This window comes from Xiphophorus hellerii, chromosome 16 (assembly GCF_003331165.1).
Source record: "Xiphophorus hellerii strain 12219 chromosome 16, Xiphophorus_hellerii-4.1, whole genome shotgun sequence".
Lineage (NCBI taxonomy): Eukaryota > Metazoa > Chordata > Actinopteri > Cyprinodontiformes > Poeciliidae > Xiphophorus > Xiphophorus hellerii.
Window position 1 is genome coordinate 16444244 of NC_045687.1, and position 27994 is coordinate 16472237.

Below are 27994 nucleotides of genomic sequence, written 5' to 3' on the forward strand. Positions count from 1 at the left end.
CCTCCTCCTGACCATCCTGGCTCGAATAGTTACTGTAGGTGTGCCCATTTCTGCCTCTAGTGCAAATAAATTCTCAAAGCTGACGTCTGTTCTATTATCAGCCTTATCAACCTGCTAATCCTTAAAGCATGCCTTTCAATGTCAGTAACTTGAGTAATGGCTCAAACTCTGCTGGCAAACACACTCTATTCATACCGTATTAAGTGTTTTCAATGCTTTTTCTTCCAACCACTTACTTTAAAAAAAAATCCCTTAATATGTAATCATGTCCACTCTTACGTCACAGCAGACAGGGAGAAAATTGTGGGGAAGTTTAAAGCAGGATTAGGTTTTGGATATCTCACAATGCTACACCATCTGAAAATGGAAAGGCTACAACACAACGCACATTCATCCACCTAAATTGACAGGTGGAGCAAGGAGATTATTATTTAGAAAGCAGCCAAGAGAACCAACGGTAACAATAGAAGAGATGCAGGGATCCAGCTGAACAAATCTTTTCTTTATAGAGTGGCAAGAAAAAAAAAAAGCTATAGCTAAATGAAAATAGGTTTTTTTTTTTTTTTTTAAATGTTAGGGGCCAAAGCAAACACGCAGATGAAGACACTCAGTCAAATCAAGTTCATTTGTGTAGCACATTTCAGCAACAAGGCAGTTCAAAGTGCTCTACATCATAAAAACGTCATACTGTCACCAATTATAAAATAAGCGATAAGCATTGAATTTTGTCAGAAGCCATCATCAAAATCATCAAGTAAAAAAAAAAAAACACATCAAATATGTTGATAAATGTTCCACGTAATGCTAATAAAGCAGATAAGAGCAGCTCTGAGCTGATGGGAAGACGGATAAGAGTAAATAAATTGCAAACATGTACGAAACTTTATAAGAGGCTGCAAAAGACTTAAGATTTGGTTGGAGGTTCTCCTTCCACCAGTGGAATCTGCAAGACCCAGGAATAACGGATATCCACAGACGCTTAGTCAAACCATTCAGTCTGACATGCCTCCTGACGATCTGTGGACGCAAATGAGGTGATTCTGACTCCTTAGACAAATGCATGCCGCACTTTTCAGATTTTTCGGCTAAAAATTTGCAACTAAAGCAAGTTTTTATTTAACTTTACAATGATGTGCTACACTGCGTTGGCCTATCAGACAAAATCCCAATCAGATACACACAATGCCATGGCGTATGAATACTTTTGCAAAACACTTTGATGAAGATCCTTCGTTTTGAAAAAAACACAGAACTTTAAGAAATTGAAAACGTGTTTGAAAGCTTTGACGGTTAAAATATTCTTCACATGAGTCACAGCTGTCTTACACAACCACACCAAACCGAATGTAATCTCTACGGACCATGCGATGCTTTGGGCATAAAAATCTAAACTAAATCTCTTCTCACAACTGCGTTAGGATGAGTCTGTTGCAAAAAACAAGCCGTTCTGCACAGGTTTCCAAATAAAGTGAGAATAAAACTGTGTCAGGCGTGACTGGTGACACATCGGTTCCAGGCTCTTTAATAAGCAGCTTTTATAGGAATCAGATTAGAGAGAAGAAATGGCAAACAGAGGGCACTTCGACACAAACTCTACCTCATGTATGTGTGTGTGTGTGTGGTGTCTAGGACTGCAGAATCCCAAACACACACACACACACACACACAAAGATATAAACTTAGAAACGCCTCCCTGCTTTTTAGATTTCATCTCGGAACAGCCAATTTCATCTGACACAAGTGCTCTTCTTCTGTAATTACAGTTTAAAGACAAGCTTGTGAAAGCAGCCAGTGGTGAAGAGAGGAGCTTCCAAAATAACATATCACACCCTGTTTCTGCGATCTGAATCATAGGCACTGTTTTTATTAGAAATGGCTACACTTGGTCCAAATCTACAATTTAAAATACAATGTTGCTCATTTGGATGATTAATTATTTGCAAATACTGCGACTAATGACTAAAAGAAAACACGTGATTCAGCAGTCATAAACTCATTGATTTTGCTTAAAATTACACAGTTAATCGTTTCTCTAACCCTAGTAGGCGCAACAGCTGCCTTATCAGCACCAAGTTACATAACAAACTAAATTTACTCACACCGGTTTTTGTGAAGCTGCTTTTCTGAAAGAAAAAAATAGTACTGCACACAATACTTTGAACACATTGTGTGTTAAATAATACACCACACTATGCAAGAATAGTCAAAAAGGTGTGTTAATGAAAGTGTTGTCAATGAAGAATGTTTTTCTTTTCGATATTCAAGCTCTCTCAGAAATGAACTTTCGCATTAAGAGATGTGAGAGTTACCTATTTTGTACTAGCTCAGACTAATGTGAATGCCTGGATTCTCAAAAGATTTTATTTTGTCTAAATATGTAATATTTCAAGGTAAAAGTTTTGATGTTTGCTGGTCCTTATTTTGCTCTTTTTGGCCCCGTTGAGGATCTTCAACATTAAATACTGCTCTTTTTTTATTGTTTTTAAAGGGAAGCGCCAGTTGATTTGATTTATATGGGGTTACCTTGGAAAAACAGTCAGTATCTTGCAGGTATGAATTATTTATTGCAAGATTATTTACATCTACTATTGGTATTAAACCACAGGCAATCATGATACTGTATAACCTCTATTTGTGAGCATGTTTATTAAATTAATCTTTTCGAACATTAACAACAGGCAACTTCTATCTAGAACATACCAACATTAGATGTTTAGTGATACACATATTGAAGTTCTGACTACAAATTAAATCCAACATTGTTTATGTTTTTCCAAAATCAGACGAGTACCATTTAGGTCAGACACTGACTGCTGATAAATACTCCACATAACTCCACTTCAAAAACATATACTACCACTTTAAGATATCTATACTATCTAAACCTTTTCATAATAATATGTAAATTAGAGCATATTTTTGGCATCGTTAATTTCCTGGACCTTATCCAACAAAGTTTAGCTCAGAATATCTCAGTTTCTGGGACGCTTTATGTATTTTGGGGTTTTTTTGTAACCAATCTTTTATTCTTGTGCTGCTAGAATATTTTGTTGCCTAGATACACGCTGATATAAATAAATTTGGCATGAACATTCATAAAGTTTCCTCAACTTTTAAGCATTTAAATAGTAAAATATTGTGTTTGACTACATAACTCAACTTTTGCGTTCCAATTTCTATAAATTTTACCCTTATGCCCAATATTTTTATTAATGGCGGAGGCTACATCCTCCAGGCACTTTCCTGCCTGATGACAGAGTAAAAATTTTACAGCGTGGTAAACAGAGCAATGACCTTTGGAACGGCTGATGTGCTTTGGTCTGTTTTTCCGCTCTGCAGTGACGATAGCGGACTCTGTTCTCCCGGGGCGAACTGAACGTTTCTGACCCTTAATCACCGCTCATCCATGCTTTTCACACCTCCCTTCTCTTACACGTTCTCACTTCCACCTACCTCCGTCCTCGCGCACACTTTCACAAGGCCTGCAAGCGCGCGCACACGCTCGACCCAGCGTTGCCGTGGCAACCGCAAAGCTTAGCCTCCTCAGCTTCCAGAGAGTACATGCAAAGTTCGGGCCGCAAAAAGAAAAGAAAAAAAAAGGTGAGATCAGACAAGCAGAGTTGGCCTGCTGAACAGGAGCGGAGTGTGCCTGGAGTGTATGCGATCTGTGTGTGTGTGTGTGTGCGTGTGTGTGTCACTGGCTGAGCGACAATGCTTGGACACAGGAATGCCAGACAGGATGCAGGAAGAAAATTCCAGAAACAGTCGAGTTAACGCAACATTACGCCTCGAGGTGCCCTTGCAAAGCAGAGACTAGAGACTTGAAGGCGTCTCTAGAGTCTAATTTTCACCACAATCTGCTCTGATGTCGACGGAAAATCATCTTTAACGCAAAGAAAATTCCCAACTGGGTTTGCTGCTCAACATTATTTACTCAGGGTCTCATTTTTTTTTTGTCTAGGTTCAGGCGATGGGAAGCTGCTGAATTAAAAACCCAACGCTTGAAAACGACTTTGTTGGGGAGCGCCATTGTTTGCCTCGACGCCGCTTCCCCTTGGCTTGCGTGCCAGACTCAAGTGAACTGCCGCAGCTCCATTAGGCCATCTGTGGAGAGTATCGGGAGTAAACACAAGAACAATTGCTGTGTATTCGTAGGACAAACAACACAACCCAGCAATGCTCAAGTGCGGAGCACAAACAAGCGTGGGCAGTTGCTATTTTCATGTGAGAAGGAGAGAGAGAGAGAGGAAAAAAATCTTTTAAATACCAGAAACATGAATCCAAATGGAAGAGCCTGCACTGGAAAACCCAAAGCTGTCATTATATTGTTGTTATGAACTAAGACGAATGTAGCGCAGCGGGGGATTCTGCTTTTAAGATTCATTCAATAAACATAATTGCATTGAAATTAGAAGACAATGGTTTCTGTGTCTTTTTTTTAAAGTTTTAAACATCTGGCAGGAGCGAAAAAGACATTCTCCAGTTCAACGTAAGACAGCAGCTGAAGTTTGCACCAATTTATCAGGTAGGCGATTTCTAAGAATGAGTTTATTTATCAATTTAAAAAAAATTAAAATTCTTGTCCCTTTGGGTTTTTACATGCTTTTCTGAGAAAACACACACACAACCTCACATATTCAGATTTTCTCTACAGATTTATAGGGTGACAATTGAGAAGAAAACAACCTAGAAGAAAAAAATAGGTTGATTTCTCTCCAGGATATTAATGCAACTCTCATCACTGACGGATAAATTATACAAATGAGGGAAACAGCAGATCTCCCCATGCTGTATTTCATAAAAACAAGAGCTTAAAAACAAACTGTAAATCACATGCAGTCCTCTTTAGATTTCTCTATAATAACCTAGTAGATTGTTACATTTATGAATATATTTTATTGAAAATCATCAAGCAAAAAGAACAAAAAGCAAATCTACTTTTTTTAAAATTGAAGCGGCTTCTCAACAAGGTGATTCCTAAGCGCCTTTATTCTGACACTTTCTACGTTTTATCAGGCTCCTGCAGCACAGTGGGAACCGTTTATGGTTCAGTTTGGAGAATATACAATAAAAGAAGCTACAACAGGTTTAATTTTGCGTTTTTCTGCCCCTCTGAGGATGAGCGTTATTTGGACACAGACAGAAACAGCCCCGGGGGTAAACATCCAGCAAAGCTCAGCGAGGGGCCACAGCTGTCCTCGACTGGAGCGTCTTCTCAAGTGCTTCGAGTGAAACACAGCCTCACGCACACACACAGAAAATAAAAGAGGACATAGACAAGTGACTGAAGAAAAAAAACAAAATTCCCCCATAATGTTTAGCAGGCAAAGATGAAAGGGTGAAACAAAATCAAATAAAGGGATTCATTGTGTGAAGATTAAATAAACAGAACCAAATTATTCCCTGCTGTTTGGTGAAGTCGATTTGCTGTAGTCAGCAGAATCTGAAGTTTTGTTTTTGATTCTCCTTAACTTTACTCTGCTTGTTTTCAGTTGACTCAATAATTGACCTAAATGTGTCAGAATCCAGAACATATTTTATTTGTAGGTGATTCCTCTGTGAAATGGCAATATTTGTGGTATGGGCATTATGGCTAACCACCCAGGGTGGCACATTCAGGGGGTCACGAATAGCGATGAGCATTATATATATACAGTATGTATATTAAAAAAATACAACTTGTCAAGTGGACGCAAATTGTTCATCACAGTTACCTATTGGCACTAAAGCTGATATCCGATTTGAAGATCTGAACTGGATTATTATTAGGGTTTTTTTTTACCCCTCCAGGGGGTCTTTTGTGGGCTCTAGTGTCCCTTATATGAAAGTAGGCTGATAGGAAAGGGGGAAGGAGAGGGGGGAAGACATGCGGCAAATATCGCCGGGTCCCGGAGTCGAACCTGCGACCGCCGCGTCGAGGACTCAAGGCCTCCAAACATGGGTCGCACTAACCACTACGCCACCACGCCACGCCCCTGAACTGGACTATTTACTCTTAAAGATTCCTTAAAGCACAATTTGAATTTTATGAAACCTTTTTCTTAAGTTATGAAAAAGAAAAAAAAAAAAACATTCTCTAAGCTTTTGCACCAGCTTAGATTGAGATAATGTTGATCGGTAAAACCTGCTTATACGTTACTGTAAGGGGCTGTTTCCTTGTGGGGTGGGGTAATGGGGGCTCAGAGTCATGTGCTTGCCCAAGGCGGCGTTTAAGCAACAGCCACCACTGTCTCAGAGGAGGCAGACTGACAGAGTGGGTCTCTGTTTCTCAGGAGGATGGAGTTTTCTAACCCTTTCTCTGAATCCCCACCTGATTCTTGCTGGATGGACCAACCCGTCAGCTCTCATCAAAGCTTGATAATAAAGTCTTTGGAATCAGGCGTTTCCTAATTAAAGCAGCCAGCAGGTGGAGGCTGTGACATGATGCAGGAACATTTCTGTATTTGACTCACCTTCTCGGAGCTGATGCTCAGCTTCTTCTCCACCTGTTGATGGACTTCTCCGTTCCTGTCCGGTACCACCGGGACCGGAGTGAGCTCCCTGGGTGTCTCCTCCGGTTCCTGCTCCTGCTCAGCCACCTCCACCTCATTTTCCACCTCTGCCACCTTCACATCCCCGTTTTCTGTCCCGTCTGCCTCCGTGTCCTCCTCCTCCACCACTCCCTCCTCCTCCTCCTCAGCCTCCTTCTCCTCTTCCACCGCCACCTCCTCGCCTTCCTCCTCCTCCTCCTCTAGAGGTAAGGGGAGACCCTCGGAGACGTACTCCTTCAAACACTTCAAGTTGTGCTTCTTCAGCAGCTGCTCCGTCTCCGGGTCCACCACTATGAGCTCCAGCGGGCCCGCGGTGGCTCGTATCCGGGACACGACCTGCTGGTGGCTCTCGCTCTCCACCTCGTCGCCGTTCACGAACACCAGCCGGTCTCCGGCGCAGAGCCCCGACGACTCGGCCGGACTGTCGGGCTCCACCAGGCGGATGAACTGGCCCGTCTTCCCCTTCTCCCCGTGGAGGTGGAAGCCGTAGCCGTTGTCCCCCTTGTGCAGCGTGCAGAGCCGGGGGCGCAGATACTGGCTTTTGCTCGGCATGGTGAGCTTCTCTCTCTCCTTCCTTCTCAACCTGTTGCTCCCTCTCAGTGGAAGTGACTGAGACTCCTCAGGATGCTGCTGGGGAGGGTGTGTTTGTTTTAGCCTGAGCGGTATCCCTTAAAAACACCCGGCCCCCGTCCTGTTGGGGAGATAAGTCCGTGAGAGGGGCGGGGAGGGGGACAGAGAACCGCGCTGGTGAGCGTCCCACTCTCTACTCCTCACTTTCACACAAGTTGCTGCGTGGACGCCTGGTTCAGTCCAAACTGTGGCTCTGCTGGATCCTGATCCGGGTCTGCCGATCAGATCCGAGCCTGATTAAATCCACTCAGCTGTAAAGGCGTTTCACTGCTGCTGCAGAAGTGGAAAAGTCACTCAGGAAGAGGGAGGTGCGTTCACGGAACAGCCCAGCTGCTGCTTTATGCAAAAGAGGGGGGACGAGTGGATGAACGAAGACAAACCGAGGCTATCCAGAAACAGTAGCGGTTCATGCATGGATGGCGCCCAGGGCGAGCCCTTCCTTCCCCCCCTATTTATAAAATCCAAACGTATTTATAATTTAGTCAAGGTGTCCCCAGACAACACAGCAGGTTTTAGTCTTCTCTCAGTCTGAGTTAGTATTTATCTATCGATGGCTGATTTTGTTTGTTTTTGTTCTTTTGTCAAGCCTCGAAACTCTTCTCTATAATTTATTTAGCATATTAAATGACCTTCACCTAACGGACAAATTATACACGTTTACAGAGATCATTAACAAATAATCTGTTTGAAATGGAGCCTGTCACTAAATCTACCAAAGATAACACCGTTTTTAAAGTGTATTAAAAACAATAGCAGTGATATGCAAAACACCATTAGCTGAAAAGTTGGGATTCAGCACATGATTAACTGAGAGATGATGCTCTTTTCCAGCCAGTGTGGGGTTGGATGATTTTTTTAATTATTATTATTTTAAACCCTGGGATGAAAGTTTGAGTGCCTGTGTGTTTTGCCTCAGGTTGCTTTGGTAATCATTCAAAAATGTCCAGTCACATTAGAGTGAGCTAGCATTCAGAAAGGATCATCTCTGCGGGGTACATAGTAAGTTTCTCTACTTGTTCTCCGTTCAGAGCTTTAGTGCTGTTTTCTTGTGCTTATCAACTGATTCCTGTTTTATTTATTTTTTTACAAAAAAGAACAAAGAAATGCACAAACTAATTCCTGCATCTGCAGAGTGACTCATGCTATGGATGGAGGTGAGGGGGCGAGGTGGGAAGCCGAGTACAGGTGTCGCAGAGAATCACACGTGCGTACTCCACCCACTGTAACTTCAAACACAGGAAAAAAGACAAGCAAAAAAGTAGCACACTGTTAGCAAAAAACACCACAATTTAAAAAATAACATCCTTTTGAATTACTTTCTGTTTGTTTACTATTCATTTCAGATTAAAAATTTTTATTATCTGTCCTGCAGTAGTAAATATTTACTTATTGTGCACAGAGGAGAATAAACAAGGAGCTGCTGCCACACTGTGGCTCATTAACCTCAACACACCCTGCCATTCAGGGTGGACCCAGACTCCTGTTTCACCAACACACACACTCACACACACACACAAAGCAGCACAGACAAGACCAACTTCAATAAGGCAACATCACATACATTACAAAATATACTTTTTATATCTTTCGTACGATAACAAAGCACTTTAATGGCACTTTGTGATCACTGTGACGTCTCCGAGGAGGGAGAGACAACCAAACATTCATAATGAACAGAGTACAAAGTAATACAGAATGTGGTGCATCAACAAATACAGCTTGGCACAGCCTCAACAACAACATCCATCATTAGAAGAGACACAGTAATGCTTGGGGGGTGGTGAATCTGTATGAGTATGGTTTTTTATTATTATTATTCATATGAGGTGAAACTACAGCACCAGTAAGATGTTTGTATGCTCTCAGAAATTATGAAAGTCCCAGTAAGCTTTCACTTTTAAGGATTTCTTTGAAACTGTTCTTCCAGAGTTGACCGACTGTGCAACATATAACTTGAGGTGGAATATCTGAATGCCCTTCAAAGCAGAATAAGTAGAGTTCACTTAAATTGATCGGTTTACTGACACCAACCCAGTTGTCAATCCCAGACATTAAAATGTACAACTGAGCTGGGATCAGGGGTCATTCCGGCATGCTTTTCTCACATCCAAACCCAGTTTTGATGTTTGAGATCATTGTCCTGTTGGTTCACAAGTTGTGCCCCAAGTTTTAACCACTTGATCCAAATTCATTAGGATGTTAATAAACAACCCAGGGAACACAGAGGCTTGAGGGCATCACTCTTCACGAGGCCTGTAGACTTTAGAGCACTGTTTCAGGTTTATAGTCAGATGGGGCAAAGATTGAGCTCACTCGGGCACTTTCGCATCAGGACTCTTTGGTACACGTAAAACGGACCAGAGTTCGTTTCATTCGATTGTTTGATGCCTTTGGGGAGACTGGTGTGGACCAAGAAGGTGAACAACAAATCACAAAAACATCAGTCTCAGTTTACTCACAAATTTACCCTATTGGGTTCCCTTACACTATGAATGCAACCAGATTATCCAGTGAACAAAATTATATATGATTTTTAACTATTTATGCGATACAAAACATTAACTCGCTCATCATTACTCATAGTCGACCAGAAGAGATTTTGGACGAGCTAAAGTAAAACTTTCAAACCTAAGAACACTGTACAGTTGTGCTTTAAGTGGTGCAGGGAATAATTACGGAGGACTAACCCCAAACTCCTCAACTTTACTTAAAAGTCAACAACTAGACGGTTCAATTTTGGTGACAGTTTGGTGTTCAAACAGGACAATGATCCAACACTCACAATAAAACTGGATTTTAAATGGATAAAGCTGGCTATTATGAATATTCTCGAATTCCCTTCACCTAAGGAAGTAGTTCTACTCTACTGAAAATGTACAGTTTGTGTCCCTGTGCTGGGTTTGCCCCGAGAAACCAAACAGTACTGATCTGTACTCGTGCTGATAAGAAAAGAAGACGTATGTTAAGCCAGAATTACACAAGAAGTTTATTTATGGCTCTTAGAAATATTTAACCACTAAAATCAGGATTTTCTGTCCATTTTCTAGACACCAATGACTTAATTAGTTCTTCCAAACTGCAGAACAGCTTTCGTATTGAAAACTTATTGTAGACTAAAATGTGACACCATCAAATTTAAGTCTTCTTCAGTGTTGAATGACCAATTCGACACCCTGCGAGTTGGAGAACGACACCGTAAATTAAACTTCCAGTTCTTTCCTGGAAAATCATTGAAGTTTAATGTCGGAAAAGCGGCACACGTAGAAAATGGACGCTAAAAAATATCATTAAATGCCTAAATAAACGTGGCATTAACATCCATGACGAGTATATGTGAAGTTCTAACTGGAACCTTACATCTACAGCATCTTGATATGAACGTACAGACAGACACGAGGTTGGTAATTACCCTCAAAATATTGGCTTTATTCTACCTAACAGCAGTACAGATGAAAACAGATGGGACCATTTAGCTACAACCTGGCTGTGAGCTCTCAACTGAAGATGGAGACTGTAAGGCCAGAAGGATGGGGTTCAGTTCACACAGAGAAAATAAGATAAAATAAAATGCTATATCCACATCAACAGTCGCTTTGATGGTCCATGAAAACCTGCCGCTTGTCAAGGGAGCCCCTGCAGACGGGTATAGCATTTCAGATTGTTACTCCTGATTTGTACTCCGATACAACTGTCACCACAAAGACCACGAACGTTTCTACACATTACACAAACTATTTAAATTCACATTTCAGCAAAGGGATGGCAGTAAGTCCAGATTCGCTTCCACTCAGCCAAAACCTCTGCGCAGAAGAACATCCGCCTCTCGGGACGGGTTGTGGGGTGTATGGTTGCTTGGATTGGCTTTTCATAAAAGAGAGCTGACATTTTTTCTTTATTCTTTTTACCTTGACCCCATCTTCAATCCCACCCTTCCTTCCTCCATCCTTTCTCTACCCTTTATCTCTCTGCGTGGCGTTCAGCTTCTGCTACCCGAGCCTGCAGCAGCCAGACTTGTGCTTCTGAGATTCGATGTAGTCATGAAGCTTGAACTTGGGCTCATTTGGCAGCTGCGTTGCTCTGTGCTTCAGCTCCCTGACAGAGAAAAGGAGAAGGAGAGAGGGAGGGAGAGAGAGACAGGAAGTTAGAAGCAGAGGGGGTGGATGTGTGGGATGGAGCACAGACAGGGCGAACAAATCAAGAATATAAAAAAGAAGGAGGGAGAAAGGAAAGCAGAAGCATTGAGATTTGATCAAAATGCCTCTGGTGGAATATCATCTATCACAGCTTGTGCTTCAAACTGACATCACATGGAGACGACACATTGCCTACATTTAAGCGCAAAGACGGATTTTTTTGTACAATAAACTCTGTCGAATCACAATCTAATGAAGCCCCACTGGAGACGAAGCTCTTGGTGTGGAATGATTCTCGTCTCCTTTGCCAAACAAAACGTCGTCACCAAACAACTCGGTTCGAAACGCAGACTGTGCGACTGGCGCATTACGACGGGATTGGTTGTTGTTGCAAGGAGAGGTGAAGTTAGCGCTCCTTAGACAGTATCTATGGTGACCAGGCGTTTGCAGAATCGGCTGGTATTTCTTCATTATAGAAATGATCCGTTTATTTCTCCTGTAAGTGTAGTAGATGTTGGTTTTTTTACTACTCTACCACATTTTCTTTTACATTTGAATTTCCCTGTATAGTCAGAGAGCCTTTTTCACCTCATCCTCCGGTAATATGCAGATGAATCAAACATCTCTGCGCTGTAACAAAATGATGACTCACTGATTACTTTTATGGCCTTCAGTTGTGAACAAAAACTAAAAACCAGATGCTACTTCCTGACTCCTTTATCTGAGACTCAGACACAAATAAACACCAAATTGCTGATACTGTTTGCATAATTAAATATATTTTTGCATAAAAGCAAACAAGGTTTTCTGCTCTAGGTCTGTTAGGATTACCAAAATTGCGTCACATTTTTAAACAGTTTTGTCAAAGTCAGAAAGGTTCGCTCGTTAGCATTGGGTAGGATTGCATTTGGATGTATCTCCAAAGTGCTTTGCTGGAATTTTGGCCGATTCCTCTAGTGTGAACTGGTGACTGAGTCAGATTTGTATGTCGTATTTCCATACATACCTTTTCAGTCCCACCCTAAATTTTTCCCTGAGAAAATATTGATATCAGGACTTTAAGATGGCCACTCTAAAATGTTATCCTTACACCACTCTGCAAGTAATTTGCCAGCAGAGTTTTATTTATTGGCTGAGATGTCACTTCAATATTCTTCAGCGTTGAGAAGTGGGCCAGACACCAACACAACATGATGCTGCCATTCCCCAGGATTTCACAGCTCTGCAGGCTTGCAAGCTCCTCTAAAACTTCTTCCAGAAGGAGTTCATCTTTTTTTTTACTTTTTAATTAAATGAGCTACAACAGCATTTTGTTTTCCTTTGGGATTAATAAAGTATTTTCAAATTGAATAGAATTTAACTGAATTCCTGAGCAGGATTTTCTTTGGTGTTCATACTTTGCACATAATTGTTTCAGCGGATGAATGAGGCAACTTTAGGCATCTGAAAGTTATGACAAAGGATGAACCAGAGTGGTGGTGGTTCAAATTTTGTTCTGATTTCTTTTATATTTCCCCATAATGTCAAAAAAGAAAACACTGTGTTCAGAGTGTCGCCTTAAAAACATCCAACGCTGAGCTTCCAAGTGCTTAAAGATGGAGTAATCTTAGTGTATGCAAACCTCTGACTTACAGAAAAAGTAATTAATCGGGGATTTTGAAATACATATTTATCGTAACACTAACTGACCTAAACCTCATTGTCACACAATAAGGCAAAAATTGGTTGTGATTTTATACCAGATATCTGGTTTCGACTGTATTTAGGCTGATTTTACAAGTGAGCCACTGCAGTGTAAATCGAACCTTATGGTTTCAAACTATTTATAAAAATGAAAGATAGAAATAATATGCCCATACTTGCCTTGTGAGATTTATTAGATACAGTCAAAAACAATATTCCTCTACAGAGTCTTGAACACGTCCCCTGGATCCGGAGAACTGGACTACGCTGGTTTAAATCACATTTGACAGATTGCAGTTTTGTCTTGTTATAGATAAATCTGACTCACACCAGAGTAACAGTGTTGTGATGAAGCATCTGCTCCTTGCAGATTTCTTCTCTTTTTGCTTTTTTTTGTTGTCACGCTCAGATGTAAAAAAAAAAAGATCAAAAAACCTTTTAATATCAGACAACAATAACCAGAGTAAATCTAAATTATAGTTTTAAAATAATAAAGAGGAAATAGTTTTAAAATAAATAATTTTATAATTTTTTTAAATAGATAATATTATAAATTAATATTAGTATATAATAAATATGCAAATATTAGTAATATGTTAGCATTAATATAATATTATTATTAATTTTTAAAATAAATAATTTTAAAATATTTTTATAATAATCTATAGAGAGGAAAACCGATCCAAACCAACCTGACTTTATGCAAAAATATATTTTCCCTCTTGCTAAATAAGAAATCCCTTTGATTGATCGCATATATTGGAATGGTGAATTAAATCTTAAAAGAATCCAGAACAACATCTAAGCTCTGCATATCAAACATGCTACTAGGACTATCTTTCCTGATCTGCATTTTATTGCAAAGATTTAAAGATTCTTTTCTAAATAAATATATATTTCAAAACGAATCACAGTCTTTCTTAGCCGCCTATATTGTCTGATGAAGCAAAAACAATAACTACAACAACAACAACAAAAAAACCCCGCAATGAATCTACATTTTTATTTGTCTGAATGACATTTCCAAACTGAACATGCTGTTGTTATGCAGCAAGAGCGACCTGGCTTCTAAAAGGAAAAGCGAAGAAAAAAAAAAAAGAAATGATTTCTTGCCATTCAGTTTGAAGGGCATCCACACAAGGAATAGAAATTACACCATAAATGTCTGACACCAGGTGGGAGTCTCAAACACACACAATCCCGTTAATAGGAGACAACAGCAGCCGACACCAAATTAGCCAAGAACCACTACGCTGGATTAGACGATGCTGGAGTCGGACAGGGACGAGGCGGCGTCCGTGCACGAAATGCAACAATGAGAATCCCCGAGAGGAACTGCAAGGTCAACTCGGAGAAGGTCAGCTGCGAGCACGAGCGAGATTAAAATACAAATCCCCTAATGCGAAACATGGTCGTCTGACCCACATGAAAAATTATTCTCTATCAATTTAAATTTAATTTTTCCATTATGTGCAGCGAAAGGTGCAAAATTTAGTGCAATATGTGGGTAGATTAACTTTGTGACCGCGGGTTATACTGTCGTTCGGCGCTACTGGGGCTTTTGAAGTGAGAAATGTTTCATCTGGTGATAATAAAACAATTTAAAGTCACCTCAATGATATACTTTTAATGGAGATTTTTTTAATAGTACTTTAAACAGGGTAAGTACCTCACAGCCTGATTACCTAATCTCGTATGATTTCAACATTTTATTTCTCACAAGGGTTTTCTGAAACCATGAACAATTGACTAAATAAAAATAAATACAAAAAAATGATACATTTGTAGAACATTTAGCTTTAGTTAGTTATCTGTCGCTGAAACTTGCGTATCGGATATGCGTGGAGATGAATGGAGAAGTATAAACGGGTTAAGTTGCATCGACAAATCTGACAAATGATCCGCTGTAACTCAGATTGCTGAAAAGTTTGATGCAGGTCTCGGCTGACAGGACAAACTCTTACTTATTCACTCCACAAATCCGGCCTTTGTAGAAATATTGCACATACAAAGAAAGCCACTGAAACTTCCACTTCTCAGGTTACCGCAGGCGACGTAAGAAACCCAGAAACTTTGTGCTGCTCCTTCTCAAAATCTCCTAAAAATACTTTAGACTTTTTGCCGAGGTGTAAATAAGATCAGACGCTGCTGTAATATAATATAGTGTGATGCATTTGACGTGTAGCTTGCAGTAGAAAAACTCAAGAACAGTAGAAACAAGCTACGTAAGGCTTATGACTTTTATTTGATTGTTAAGCGTCTTATCTGAAACTGTTTGCAGCTTTAAAAGCAGCCGAGTCTGCAAACGGTGATTTTAATCTCCGACTTAGACTTGAAGCCGCACCGCCTGAATAAATCCTCTCACTTTTAGTTTTTGACGTCATGATTTTTAATGCCTCAACTTCGGAAAGTTTTTGTCGCCACTTGATGGCAGCACAGCAAGCTGATTAAAAGAGGCGCATAATCACTCTTTCAGCAATCACTGAACAAAAGAACGAAATGAGAAACGAGCAAATCTGCTCTTCATCAGAAACGACACTTTAAACCCAAGACGTTTCGTGGTCGGATTTAGGACTTACTTTGCTATTGCGAGAAAAGCCAGCTCCACGTTGACCCCCGTCTTCGCACTGGTCTCCATAAACGGCACTCCATATTCCTAAAACGGAAAAAACATTAGAGGAGCACCGACGGAGTGTTTTCTAAGTGGATGTAAGCACTTAGAGGACATCCTTCATTACCTTGGCCAGCTTCTCTCCTTCCTCTGTCTTCACCACTCTCTCTGCAGCCATGTCTGACTGTGAGAGACAGAGAGAGAGAGAGAAACATGTCAGGGGGTCACAGATTCACCAGAAAATTAGCCACAGTGATGCACCGTCCTGTCAGCCTGCTTATCTGGCTGCCAGGCTGCCTGAGCTGCGGCTCCATCAGGAATGATGGGATGTCAGCGGCTCCACCCCCAGCAGAAGAGCAGCGCTCGCACAGACCGACGCCGCCAGTCCTGCTGCTTTCACAGCAAATGATCTGAGCTGCTGCTACGTGACACCCACGACCCTTTGATGAGTCCTCTCTGAACCACCAGAGGGAGCTTCTTAGATAAATTAGCAGTGACTGCTGGTTGGGATGAGGGAACGGATTTTTCCTCTTTAAAGCGCTTTTTTTTTCTGCTCTGGGCAGAGGTTTAAAGCAAAAGGGGAAAACGCTGAGGGGGAAAGCTATAGAGTCTGTTATGAAGTCATGTTTTTGCTTTTTTATCACACTTTAATGTGTGATGTCAGACAAAGATATCCTGCTTGAATTAAAGAAAGGAGTTTTGAAAACAATGATTGTACTTGTTAAGGGAAAATGCCAACCCATACTAACCTTGGCCTCTGGGATAAAGAAATTGTTTCGATGGTTATGCCATCTTTTGATGAATCGACTTCCATCAAGTGTTTGTGATAGTCTTTTACATCACAGTGGAGGAATCATAGCCCACTTCTCTTGGCAGAATTGATTTCATTCGTCCACATCTTGAGCATCAGTATTTTACTTAAGCTCCCACCTCAACATTTCTATCAGATTCAAATCCAGACTTTCGCTAGGCCACTAGAAGGCCTTTCTCTTCGAAAGCGATGAAAGGTTATGGGTTTGATTCCAGTTTCCTCCTCGCTACCTAATCCCAAGTTCCCAACTGATCTGTGTCCTGGTGTCTAAGAGTGAGTGAATAAAACACTTTTGAGTTGTTAGCATAAACAGAAAAGCCATCTTATGAGTTTAATCCATTTACTGTTAAGGTTTCTTAAACAATTCGGTGGACTTGATGTGTTTTGGATGATTGTCTTGCAACATAACCAAAGAAGCTTTAAGCTTTGCTGACAAACTTCTGTCCTGTCTGAGGTTTTTACTGACGGCAACAGAACCAGAACCTCACAATGCCTCCATCGTACTTCACTATCAAAATAATTCTGTTAATATGAAAAGGTGTGTTCGTTTTACGTCTGGAGTTTTGGGATGCAAACCGTCCAAAAACATCCACTTTCCTCTCCCTTGAGTCCAAGGAATACTTTCTAGAAAATCTTGGGAAACATCAGGAAGTTTATAGCAACTGACTATTTGATTTTCCCCTTTGAATGCAGATTTTTGCTCAGTCTCTTGTTGTTGACCCATGAACTCTGACCTTACCCGAGGCAAGTGAGTGACGCCTGCAGTGCATGGGACGTTGCTGTGGATTCTTTAATGACTTCCTGGATGAGTCGTCGATCCGCTCATGGAGTAATTTTGGAAAAGGAGCTTCACCACTGGGACATGATTTGGTTTCATTTGTGTGTAACAAACCGAAACCTTGAAAATGGTTTAGTAACCCTTCGTAGATTTCTGTTCGTTTATTTCTCATTTGTTCTTAAATTTCTTTATATTGGGGAATGTTGTGCTGCTTTTAGAGTAATCAGACATGTGTGTGATGAGTGAAAATGAACCAAAGAAATATGGTTGATCACAGCTAATGATATAATAAAAGAAGCAAGTATGTTTTCACAAAGGGCCACATATTAATGGTTTGCTTTAATCCCTTAATAAATGAAATTATCCTCGAATACAGTTTTTGTATCTACTCTGATTATTTTTGTCTGATGTAAACCTGTGTGTTATGAAATGCTTTGTCACAGAGCTGTATTATTCAGGACACATTTTCCATGTTTCCCATGTTTGTGTTGGAATAAGCAAACCACAGTTTGCCTTTATGCATTCGTGTCACGCTGGAAAAATTTTCCACCTTTTAAGGCGTTCACATGTCTGCCCGAATGTGATAAGAGTGTGTTAAAACTGAGCTAAAGAAACCAATATCCTTCCCATCATCTAGAAAACACACACACACAAAAGAAAAAAAGAAATGAAGCTTTGCTCACCTTGTTGCCGAGCAACATGATGACCACATCCTTCTGGGCATAGTCGAATATTTCAGTCAGCCAAGCCTTCAAAAGTACAGAAAGAAGAGGAGATGTAACCAAAACAAACAGGGACCACTTGAAGAATGCGCTTTCTTCTTCTTCTTCTTCTTCTCCTCGCTCTTCTCCTAAGCTGCGTTGCATTGTGAGCACGCTCTTATCAATCATGCCGACACTGAGTCATTCTTATCCTTGAGCGCTTTTATTGCTTTTCATTACTGAAACCGGGGAGCGTGTAGCCAGGCAGACGACAGCGTCGCGTCATTTCTAAATAGGTCTGAGAGGAAAAGTTACAGGCCCAGGTGGGGCTTTGCATGTGGAGAGGCGGAATCGTTCAGCTCGAGATTTAGGAGCAGGAGGGAAAAGGATGATAAGGACAGGAGGTGGAAGGGGCGTCTTACCCTGATGTTGTCAAAAGATGGCTTGTTGGTGATATCATAAAGTAGAAGTAACGCTGCAAAAAATAAGAAGAGAACAGCAGATTTTACCGTCAGCGCCTTCATTCATGCGTGAATTTCGGCTGCTCCATCACAGACACACACACGCTCGGCATGGAGAAGTGAAATATAAACAGCAAAGGTTACCCTGGGCATCTCTGTAGTAGGCGTGCGTTACGCTCCGGAATCTCTCCTGACCAGCTGTGTCCCAGATCTGCAGAACAAGAGGCACAATTACACAGGATCCGACACAGAAAGACCTCCCAGCTAATCGCAACCAGCCCAGGGATGAAGCAGCACCATGGAATATTAATGATCTACAAACGCAGTACAAAGAAAGCACAGATCACAGTCTGAGGATTTTTTTTTCTTACTAAATATAATCTGATATGCACACTGCTGAGTAAAAATACCATATAAAGGGATTCTTAACTTTGGCGTAGCGCTTAGCAGAAGTTTTCATACCCCTTGATCTATTTATTTTTTAAATTATTACCACAAGCCTCAGCAGTCTTTGTGTTTGGAAAGATTCTCAATTAAATTTCAGTCTGAACTTTGACTAGACCATTTTAAAATAAGAATATTCTTTGATTTAAACCATCTGACAACTGCTGGAACATAAAACATGCAACTCCCTGATAGTTTGTAATTCCTAATATCTGAAGTTTTTCTAAAGATGTATTTTCTTTTCACCATTTAATATTTTTTGTTTATGTCCCATGTGTTGAAGTGTATGAAAAAAAACATATGCCACTAAAGGTGACCTATGTTAAGGTGAAACTGAACTTGAAAGTAAAAGCACGCACAAATATGTTGCAAGACATCAAATATGTCTGGAAAAGAAAAAAGGCATTCTAGCTGACTAATTTAAATCAAACAAACATTTATTTCATTTATTCCTTAATCTGTTTGAGAGTAGTTGGTAAACCCTCACCACCATGGCCGCCTGACAAAAAAAACAAACCAAAAAACACATGAAATGTGCAAACCACAGAAGAATCAAATATCAATAGCAGACTGTAAACTCTAAAACTTTGGTTGGAAACCGAACAAAAGAACAAAAGTGACTGTATTGTAGTTATTCAGACATTTTTGAGTCTTCCTCGATAACCCGCTAAAGAGATTTTCACAAAGATTAATGTTATTAGTGTTTCATAAAGCTGAAGAAATTATAAAACTACTCAAAACAGAAGTTTAATAAATACAACTGTTTTAAATATAACTTTTAAACATAGTGTCCTTCCTCTTCATTGGCAGACGAGATAAAATGCAGCTTTCATAACATTAACATGATCTCAGACTTAAAATGTCAGGAATATCTGTTTTTATTTTAACTTTATTGTTTTAAAACAACGTGTTAATAAATACGTATTTTTACCAAAACCACAACTGTTATAAATACCAATACCATTATTTAATGGTAAAATGAATGTATTTTATGTATTTAAAGCTTTCTAAAATAAACTTTACATTGAGCATTAAGGATCAATTAGTAATTTATCACTTCTAGTTTCACTTTAGTATAAATAAGGAGAAACTACAGAGGCCAGTTTCCTTAAAATTTCTTCAAAATAGGAAATAAAAGAGAACATTCCATTCAAATGATCAGATTATTCACAAGACAGGAAATTCAGCCTTATCAGTAATTAAAAGTGAAAAAAATCTATGATAGAGAGGGAATGAGGGAAAGGCCTTTATGCTAAAGTGTAGAGGATTCTTTTCATTACATTCTGCTTCCCTGTTCGTCTAAAATGATAACACAGACTTCTTAAGTCTCACTTTCCTTTTTTTGTTCTGGGGGCTAAATTTACAGTCAGTATCTATTTATTACCAGAGCAGCTATTATGTCATGTGAAAACGTGTGGAAGAGAAACTGATGATTTACAGGAGCCACTGGAGGGAGTCTAATTTTGTCACCTCCCACTCAGTGTTGAATGAACGGGTCATGATGAAAGGGGGGGGGGAGTATGAGCCTCGGGTGGAATGGATTAAAAATGGCAGCCGGGCGAACGAATTTAAAGCACGTTTCACACCGATCTGTTTATTTAGCTCCTGCAACACCTACTGGATGAGTGTTCAGCTTAGGTCACAAATCTATCAGCAAGATGAGCTGATAGGATCTGAAAGGTGCAAAAGGATAACAGCGCCCTCACCTGCAGCTTGACTTTCAGGTTGTCAACATCCACCACTTTATTCTGCGGAAACAAGAGGGACCGGGAGTGAAAGACAATCCGGCATATGTTTGAAAAATGGCACGGAAGCGGCTGATAAGCATTTATGGCGGGGCTAAAAAAGCACAGCGACTCAGCGTGCGGCAGGAGATACAAGGCGGCTAAAAGTGGCTTTGAATGCTGGCAGAGAAAGTAATTTGCAACACCCACACAATAACAAGGTCCCGGGATTAGACTTAATTACAGCAGAGTGAGAAAGGCGGCTGGCAGCATAACAACGGACTCCCCCGTTAATTTCCTGCAGCCCTGTAGGGGTGCCCTCTGATTTCCTGTAGACCCAAGGCAAGTCTGGAAAAGGGTACGACCCCCACAGTGTTGCGGACGGGTGCTCTGAGAAGAGCGGGGATACTCTACAGCATGAGGATTTTGTATTACTGTACAGAGCCATGTAAATGCATTCACACCCCTTGCGATTTTTCTGGTTTTCTTTCATCACAAACACAAACCTCGATGCATTCTATTGAGGTTTTATGCAATAGACCAACACAAAGCAGCCTGTGGTTTTCACTGTTGTTAATACAAGATGTTTAAAAAACAGAAAAGTATGGACTTTGACTAGGCCACATGATCTGGATGGTGAACTTCTGTCCCAGCCTCAAATTTTTTAAAGCAACTAAAAATGTCATTTTTCCAAGATCTTCCTGTATTTCACTTTAAGCATCTTCCCAGTCGCCAGTTTCACTGTGGGCATGACGTACCCACCGTGATGGTACATAGAGCACATCAAGGTGGCTTCTAAAGTCCTTAGACTTTAAAATACTTCTGTTAGTTCATAAATCACTGAACGGCTTAGAACCAAAGTACATTATAGACCAGGAGTCATTGTATCAACCTTTCAGATGCCTCCGGTTTTCTGCTTTAAGTCTACTCTGCTTCTCCATTACCAGAATCAAACACGGAAAAGCAGCATTCAGTTTCTATGCTGAACAAATCTCCAATAAACTTCCAATAAACCTCCAAAAATGATAACGCACCAATTCATTTCAATCAGTACTAAAAACCCACCAGATTAGACTTGCCTGATTAATAACTAGAACATCGTAAACTTGTCCGTCTTTCCACCTGTCATCGTTCTCTCTTACTCTTCTTCTTGTCGTTTTATTTTCCTCTTAAATCACATAAAGCCCTTTATGGCTGAAAATGTGTCGTACAAAACAAAACTACCTTTCCTGCAGCTCCTCTAGAGTTATCAACAGAGTGTGGATTGCTGTATTTGTCTTTGTGCCTTACTCCTTCCACATTTGTTCAAAGCTTGCGATATTGCTTCATAACCCGACTCTTCTTTAACTTTCTCCCTGACCTGCCTGCTGTGCTCCTTGGTCTTCCTGATGTTGTTTGTTCTCTGTTGTTCTCTAACAAACCCCTGAGGTCTTCAAAGAACAGCTGCATCCTTTTACTAATTAGATGACTTCTGATTGCATCGCTTTGAACTGGATTTCGTTTAGCTATCTCAGATTAAAACGGGCTTTCGTGATTTTTATGGGCAACAATTTAAAAAAAACAAATAACAAAAACATGCATCCTTTCTCTTCGACTTCACAATTAGATTTTAACTGGTGTTGGTCTACCGCAGAAAATCTTGTGAAAAAGAAAAAGTGATATAGCTCAAAGGGTGTGAATTCTTTGTGCGGCGCTGTAAATGCACCACGGTTTAGATGCAAAAGCTCTGTGCTGTCTCTTAGTCGTCATGACCTCCTGCTACAGGCAACGGGTCGCAACCAAGAAGCAAAGTAAAAACCACAACAGCAAAAAAAAAAAAAAAAAAAATTGCTTACAAGAAGGAAGTGAGGCAAGAAAAATGCACTTCCTGGAGGACCTTATCAGTGAGAGGTCATGACTAACAGCCCACAAAAAAAACCCCAAAAACAAACATCCACTTGCTCAACAAGGAAATGCAGCAACAAACTACCTCAATGACAACGCTGAGCCTAAGTGTTGCGCGCCGAGCCGTCGGCGACAGTGAGCACCGCCACCCGCTGAAGCCTCAGCCTTGGCAGAGGGAACACAGTTCAACCCTTGCATTAGTTGCCATGGGTTTCCATTTTTTGTGTCCCTCTCCCCCCAATTATGACGTGAGAGCAGCCTGCATGCTGAGAAACTGCTACAAGGAAAGCAGGCCTAAAATAGACCGGCATGTAAAAGCTGCCAGCCTTGCCTGCCTAACCATGCAAAGAGGACATCCTCAACATATTGACTCAACTGTTTATCTCAAATTGCTTTGTTACCAGGCAGCTTCAGAGCCCTGCTTGTGAACGAGCATGGAGACAGAAAGGCAATTACACCCTCAGCCACTTTTTCTCAATGAATGGTATCGAATAATTATGGTTTTTAATGAATGTAAGCCAGCATCTTTGTCCCCCACGTCGTCGGAGCGTTTCAGCGGAAACTTGTTGCTTTTGTACAAACAAAAGTGACATTTTGAGGCATTTAAAAAAATAAAATAAAATCTGTCAGACACGGACAATGTTCTTTTGTGTCCGCTGAGAGACCAGGCATCACTTTGGCTAATGCAACACACTTTCCTCTCAGACCGAACACCCCTATACTTCACTTGCCATCATTGCACATGTTTTTCTTTGACAGGAGGCCAAGCAAAGCTTGAGGCCCAGGCGCCTATTTGTTTTTGTTTTTTTCCCCCACTCTTGCACAGACAAGAATGATGCACAATAGTCATTTGCTTGAAATCCACCACCAGCCGCTGCCTTTGTTCGTATGTGTGGCGTGTCTCTTTGTGCAACAGATGCGTGTGACGAGGTAGGAGCTCATCCGACAGCAGGGTGACTCCTCCAGGGCCGAGCTGAGCCACGGCCAATCTTTCCAGGAGACAGAGACGTGGGCAGGCATCTGCCAAGACATTTACGAAGCCGTCCAAAGCTCCTAGCAGCACAAGTGGTCTGTGAACTTGACTGATTGGCGAGAGGATTTGTACATTTGGTGCTATCATCGCAGAGTGACGAAGCATTCCGCGTGGAAACAGGCGCTAATTGGCCCGATGGCACTCCTGCCAGGGGGATCACTTGTTGTTTTTGTTGATTTCATTGAAGAAGAAAAAAATTACCTCATTAAACTAATAAGTGGAAGCACACACACACACACACATACCCACACAAAATAACGAGACGGTTCACACAGGTCAGATGTATCGTTTCTCACCCTAAAGTCTATTCCGACGGTGGCTATAAAGTTTCCTCCCAGAAACGCCCCGTCTTTAAAGCGCACCAAGACGCACGTCTTCCCCACCGCAGAGTCTCCGAGCAGCATCACCTAGAGACACCCCGCCAGCAGAGAAGGGTCACAGGTCACATCTGGTCAGTGGAATGAATGTTACGACACCAGGTTCACATTATCTAAACAGAATCTGCAGCAACTGTGAAAAAATTGCACAAGTTGGTTTAAAATGTTTGGGAGTAGGCATGGGTCAGTTGCTGCGGTCAAATTATATCAGCGCCTTAAGTAGAGATGCACCAATCAATAGACCAAAGTTTGAAATCAATACATTTTTCCTTACACAGCTCTGAAAGATTAAGGTTAAATACTGAAAAATGTGGATTTTCTCCACCAGCTATTAAATAAATCCAAACAAAACTCACTATTTTTGGTGGAGATGCAATAATCAATCACTCAGATCCATCAGCCAACAGCATGCACTTTGATGCAAGTTTAATAAATAAAATCCGATAAAGCTCAGGAACCTGCACTTTGAGGCACTGTTATTCCTTCTGTCAAATTAAAGCTCTTTTAAATAACATGCAACAGCATTTAGGTACAATAACCCCAGAAAAAATGGTCTGAATCAGCAGGTTTGACCCAAGAAAAAAGCAAAAATAGGGAAACCCTGACTCGTGCAACTTTGATATTTATCAGATCTTCACAAAACTTTAAAAGTGGGCATCAAAGAGCATGCTGAGATGAGGTCTGAATGGTGGGAGTTTTTTTGGTTGGTGTATTTTACAAGAAAAAAATATATATTTTCATTAGTTAGCCTATTAGCTCAGCAGATTGGCAAGATTTCATCTGTGGTTAATTGATTGGTGCCAGGCAAAAATATCTGTACTTTCAGTTAGGAATCAAGTAGACGTTGCAACTTTCTACAATATCCTCTTTCATTCCTTAAAGTTCTTAGAATAAAATAAATAGGTTTTGGCCAATAAGGTCATTACAGAAAACTGGATATAAATGTTGGCCAGTAAAATGTTAGCTAGATATGCTTGGTGCATACCTAGTTCTTAAAAGTTACATTTCAAGAAAAAGTGTCAGAAAGTTGCACCAGCTGCCTATTGTCTGACTTCAAAATCCTACAGGATTTGAACATGTCACAGTTTGTGTTTAGGATTTCTTGCTGCAAACGAAACACTCAGAAAGATTTGACAGTTATCAATCCATTAATGAAAAGATAGCAAGCTATTAGCTTTAATTTTAGGTCATCTTTGGTCAGGAGAGCTGTCGGTGTCACACTGAACGACCTCAGATCACAGATTCCAGCTCACAATCAGAGATTTAATTACGGAAACTGTGAAAAACATCTACAGTCGTAGAGTGCCAACCACTGCAATGTTTTATGATGAAAAGTAACCAGCTGCATGTCCATTCATCAGTCAGCTGCAGGCTACATGTGCTACAATGGTTAATTAGCTTCACTAATTAACCATTTTAAAGAGGCATTAAATTTCAAGAACTTTAATGCTGACAATCCTCACAGCTCAACTAATATTAACATCCATGTTTAAATGTCTTTGTAGTAAACATAAACATTTTTATAGTTTACAATTACGAGGTAATATCAGTCATGTAGCAATCAATGATTAAAGGACATGAAAAGGTGGAGCAAATACTTCTGAAATTTATCTCCGTATTTGAGCCACATAGGTTGAATACTGGGCAACAGATTTACCTGTGTGCAGGTGACATATTGACATAAATATGTCTGATCTGAATAATTTCATTTTGGCTCTGATTGAATGGGCTTCCCTGTCCCTGATAAGGAAAAATCTTTCCACAGGATGATGCTGCCACCACTGAGCTTCACTAGATGGGTGGTGTGTTCAGGGTGCCGTCCACCGCACACATCGTTTTTAATGGAGAAAATGACAACCTCCTTTAACATGTTTGTTGTGTCGATCTGAAAGGGGAATTCTTATGACTTTCTAGCCAGAGTTACTTTGATTATGCCTCTTTTGCATTGTGGCGAGCCGTGAAGTGCACCACTAGCTGTGGATCTCTGTAGCTTCCTCAAAGTTACCATGACATCTCTGGGTAAAAAGCCATATATGTCCTAATACCAATTTGAAACCCAGCCAATTCTGTCTAATGGTGCCTGCCTGGTTTTGCACACGTCGGTGGTTTTAGCTCAACAAAAGTAGTTTCCAAACCAGAAATCCATGCAGTTAGCCTGAGTGGTATCTGCTTGGGCCAAACAAACATGTTAGACCCCATGGAGCAATATATGTAGCTAGCTACTACAAAGGAAGTTCATGCAGCCTCTCTTTGCTGATTTACATGTCAAATTTTAAATTTAAGGTATCGCAAATTTTGTTTTGCGCAATCATCATAAATGTGTTAACCTAAATAAGAAATTCTCAATTAAGTAAACCTGACTTAATTGAGAATTCTAGTACTCTTGGGCTCCCCCTGTCGGTTTGGAGGGCAGATGTTCAGTTTGTTTATGCCTTAACAGCAAAATAAGTTACTTTTTAGACCATTTTTGCTTCTGTCTGAGAGTAAAAATTCAAATAAAAATAAAACAACACGTAAATGTTACAATGAATATATTGTGTTATTTCAGCAGCAGTAGGAATAAAGCTTTTTAACTGTTTTCAATACATATACTTTCATATTTGTGTCATCGTGCAGTGAGAATCTTACACCCACCCATGCCCACAAACTGTCAGCTTTCTAATAAATAATTAGAGAAAATGATCGTTGTCAACTCTGCATTTACAGCATGGATCTCTATCTCTCTCTCTCTCTCCAACAACTAATCAACAATAATTGCAACAGCAGGATGAGCAATTATGCAATCATTTCAGTTACATTTGATTAAAAATATTACACGTCAGATGAGAGATGCAAAAAGAGATCACCCACTTGTCTGCTCGAGTCTCCAAGCAAATATTCAGGAGAGAAGCAACAAGTACACCCTTGGTAAATATTTGAATCAGTAAGACTTCCCAACCATCTGCTGGCTGACTTGGTGTTAACGAAGGCAATAATAACAAAAGGGAAACCAATCAGCTGGTATTGTAAGGTCCCCAGGACTAGTGCACATTCTCCTAATGCCTGTTTATTACGGCGTCTACACCCAGAAAAAAACATGCAGAAAAACGACCCACTTAAAGCGGAAATACGCACCTTGAAGGCAACATCATAGTACTCGTTAATAGAGGCGCATCTCTCCAACACATATTTTGACGTGCCGTTTTTAGCCTGCTTGTCCGTCAACGACGTCTTTCGCGTGGACATGGCACTAACCAAGGCGATCCGGAGCCGCAGCTTTTGTACCTCCAAGACGCGTCCGAGGAAGAGGAAGAGGCGCGCGGTGTCAGAGAGCGATCAGTCCCGGGCTGCGCCGACCTCCAGCCCCTCTGCTCGCATAGTAATGTACAGTACAGACACTTCCTGCAGGGGCGGCGAGATGGGAGATGGGAGAAGCGGGGAAGATCACACCTGAACAGTGTTTAGAAACACGGAGGCGCACGGTGGAGAAACTTGCGCGGCGGGCGAGCTGAGGCTGAGGCGGCGGCGCGTCTGCATCCAGCAGTCAAGAGAGCGGTAATGACAAGCAGGCGGAAACATTTCTCTGCTTTGGCGAAGCGGCGCGGCGCGGCGCATCCTGGCGTGGGCAGATAATTAGAGCTGTGGCCACAGATGCACTGAAGGACGTCGACAGGTTCGCTTATTTGCGCCGCGTCTCTCTCTCTCTCTTTTTGTTATTGTTGGCGCGGAGTTGAGGATGAGAGAGGGGTCAGATTCATCCGATCTGCTACAGGTGGAAAGGTCACAGGGTCTCACACCCACCAGAGGGGAGGCAAGAAGAGGAGGTGAGAGTTTAACACCTCAGAGCGCATATCTGACCCCACGGAGCATGCACAGACTGGACTAGAACATCTCATTCTGCCATCAAGTGATTCTCATCTAGACTTCTACCTTTTTTGGGTCACAGCAGGCAAATAACCGATTACCCCACCTCTTCACTTCATACATATCTAAAATGGTCTCACAGACTCAATTTCCTCATAAAGAAGCCCGTGAATGAATCTTTTTTTCTTGCAGTGTTTGTCTCCCCCTAGGGGCGCAATCAGACATCCAGCTGTCCCTTTCTCCTTTTGTGTCAATGACACAGGAGCAGAGATCATTAAAGTTACATAACTGGCATGTACATGAGCTCCTGACTCCCTGCGTGATCTGAGCCGGCCCGAGGGATAAGCAGAA

At 41.0% G+C, this 27994-nt stretch overlaps 2 protein-coding genes and 1 long non-coding RNA gene across 4 annotated transcripts in view; 1 reads left to right on the top strand and 2 right to left on the bottom strand.

Moving 5' to 3' along the window:
- nherf1b (NHERF family PDZ scaffold protein 1b) overlaps window positions 1-7468 on the bottom strand; it is a 28186-nt gene extending 20718 nt beyond the window's left edge. The window contains exon 1 of the mRNA XM_032588268.1: window positions 6453-7468. Within this exon, the coding sequence (XP_032444159.1) occupies window positions 6453-7082 (630 nt within the window). The 5' untranslated portion in view covers window positions 7083-7468. The remainder of the gene's footprint in view (window positions 1-6452) is intronic.
- Window positions 2556-4411, top strand: LOC116736054 (uncharacterized). The gene is made up of 2 exons (XR_004342485.1): window positions 2556-3600; window positions 3962-4411. It is a non-coding gene; the product is annotated as an uncharacterized LOC116736054 (long non-coding RNA).
- Window positions 7469-8718: 1250 nt separating the features above from the next.
- On the bottom strand, window positions 8719-27741 carry LOC116736051 (ras-related protein Rab-37-like). Of its 2 annotated transcripts, XM_032588269.1 has the most exons (9): window positions 26915-27733; window positions 23720-23830; window positions 20489-20530; window positions 18483-18549; window positions 18300-18352; window positions 17860-17925; window positions 15715-15771; window positions 15556-15632; window positions 8719-11252 (listed from the first exon to the last, which is right to left on the bottom strand). In XM_032588269.1, exons 1-9 carry the CDS (start codon window positions 27023-27025, stop codon window positions 11147-11149), a joined length of 690 nt encoding a protein of 229 aa, XP_032444160.1. In that variant the 5' UTR covers window positions 27026-27733; the 3' UTR covers window positions 8719-11146. The 2 variants fall into 2 exon arrangements, with proteins under 2 accessions (XP_032444160.1, XP_032444161.1); XM_032588270.1 differs by lacking the exon at window positions 23720-23830 and having other exon boundaries at window positions 26915-27741.
- Between the last annotated feature and the right edge of the window lie 253 nt (window positions 27742-27994).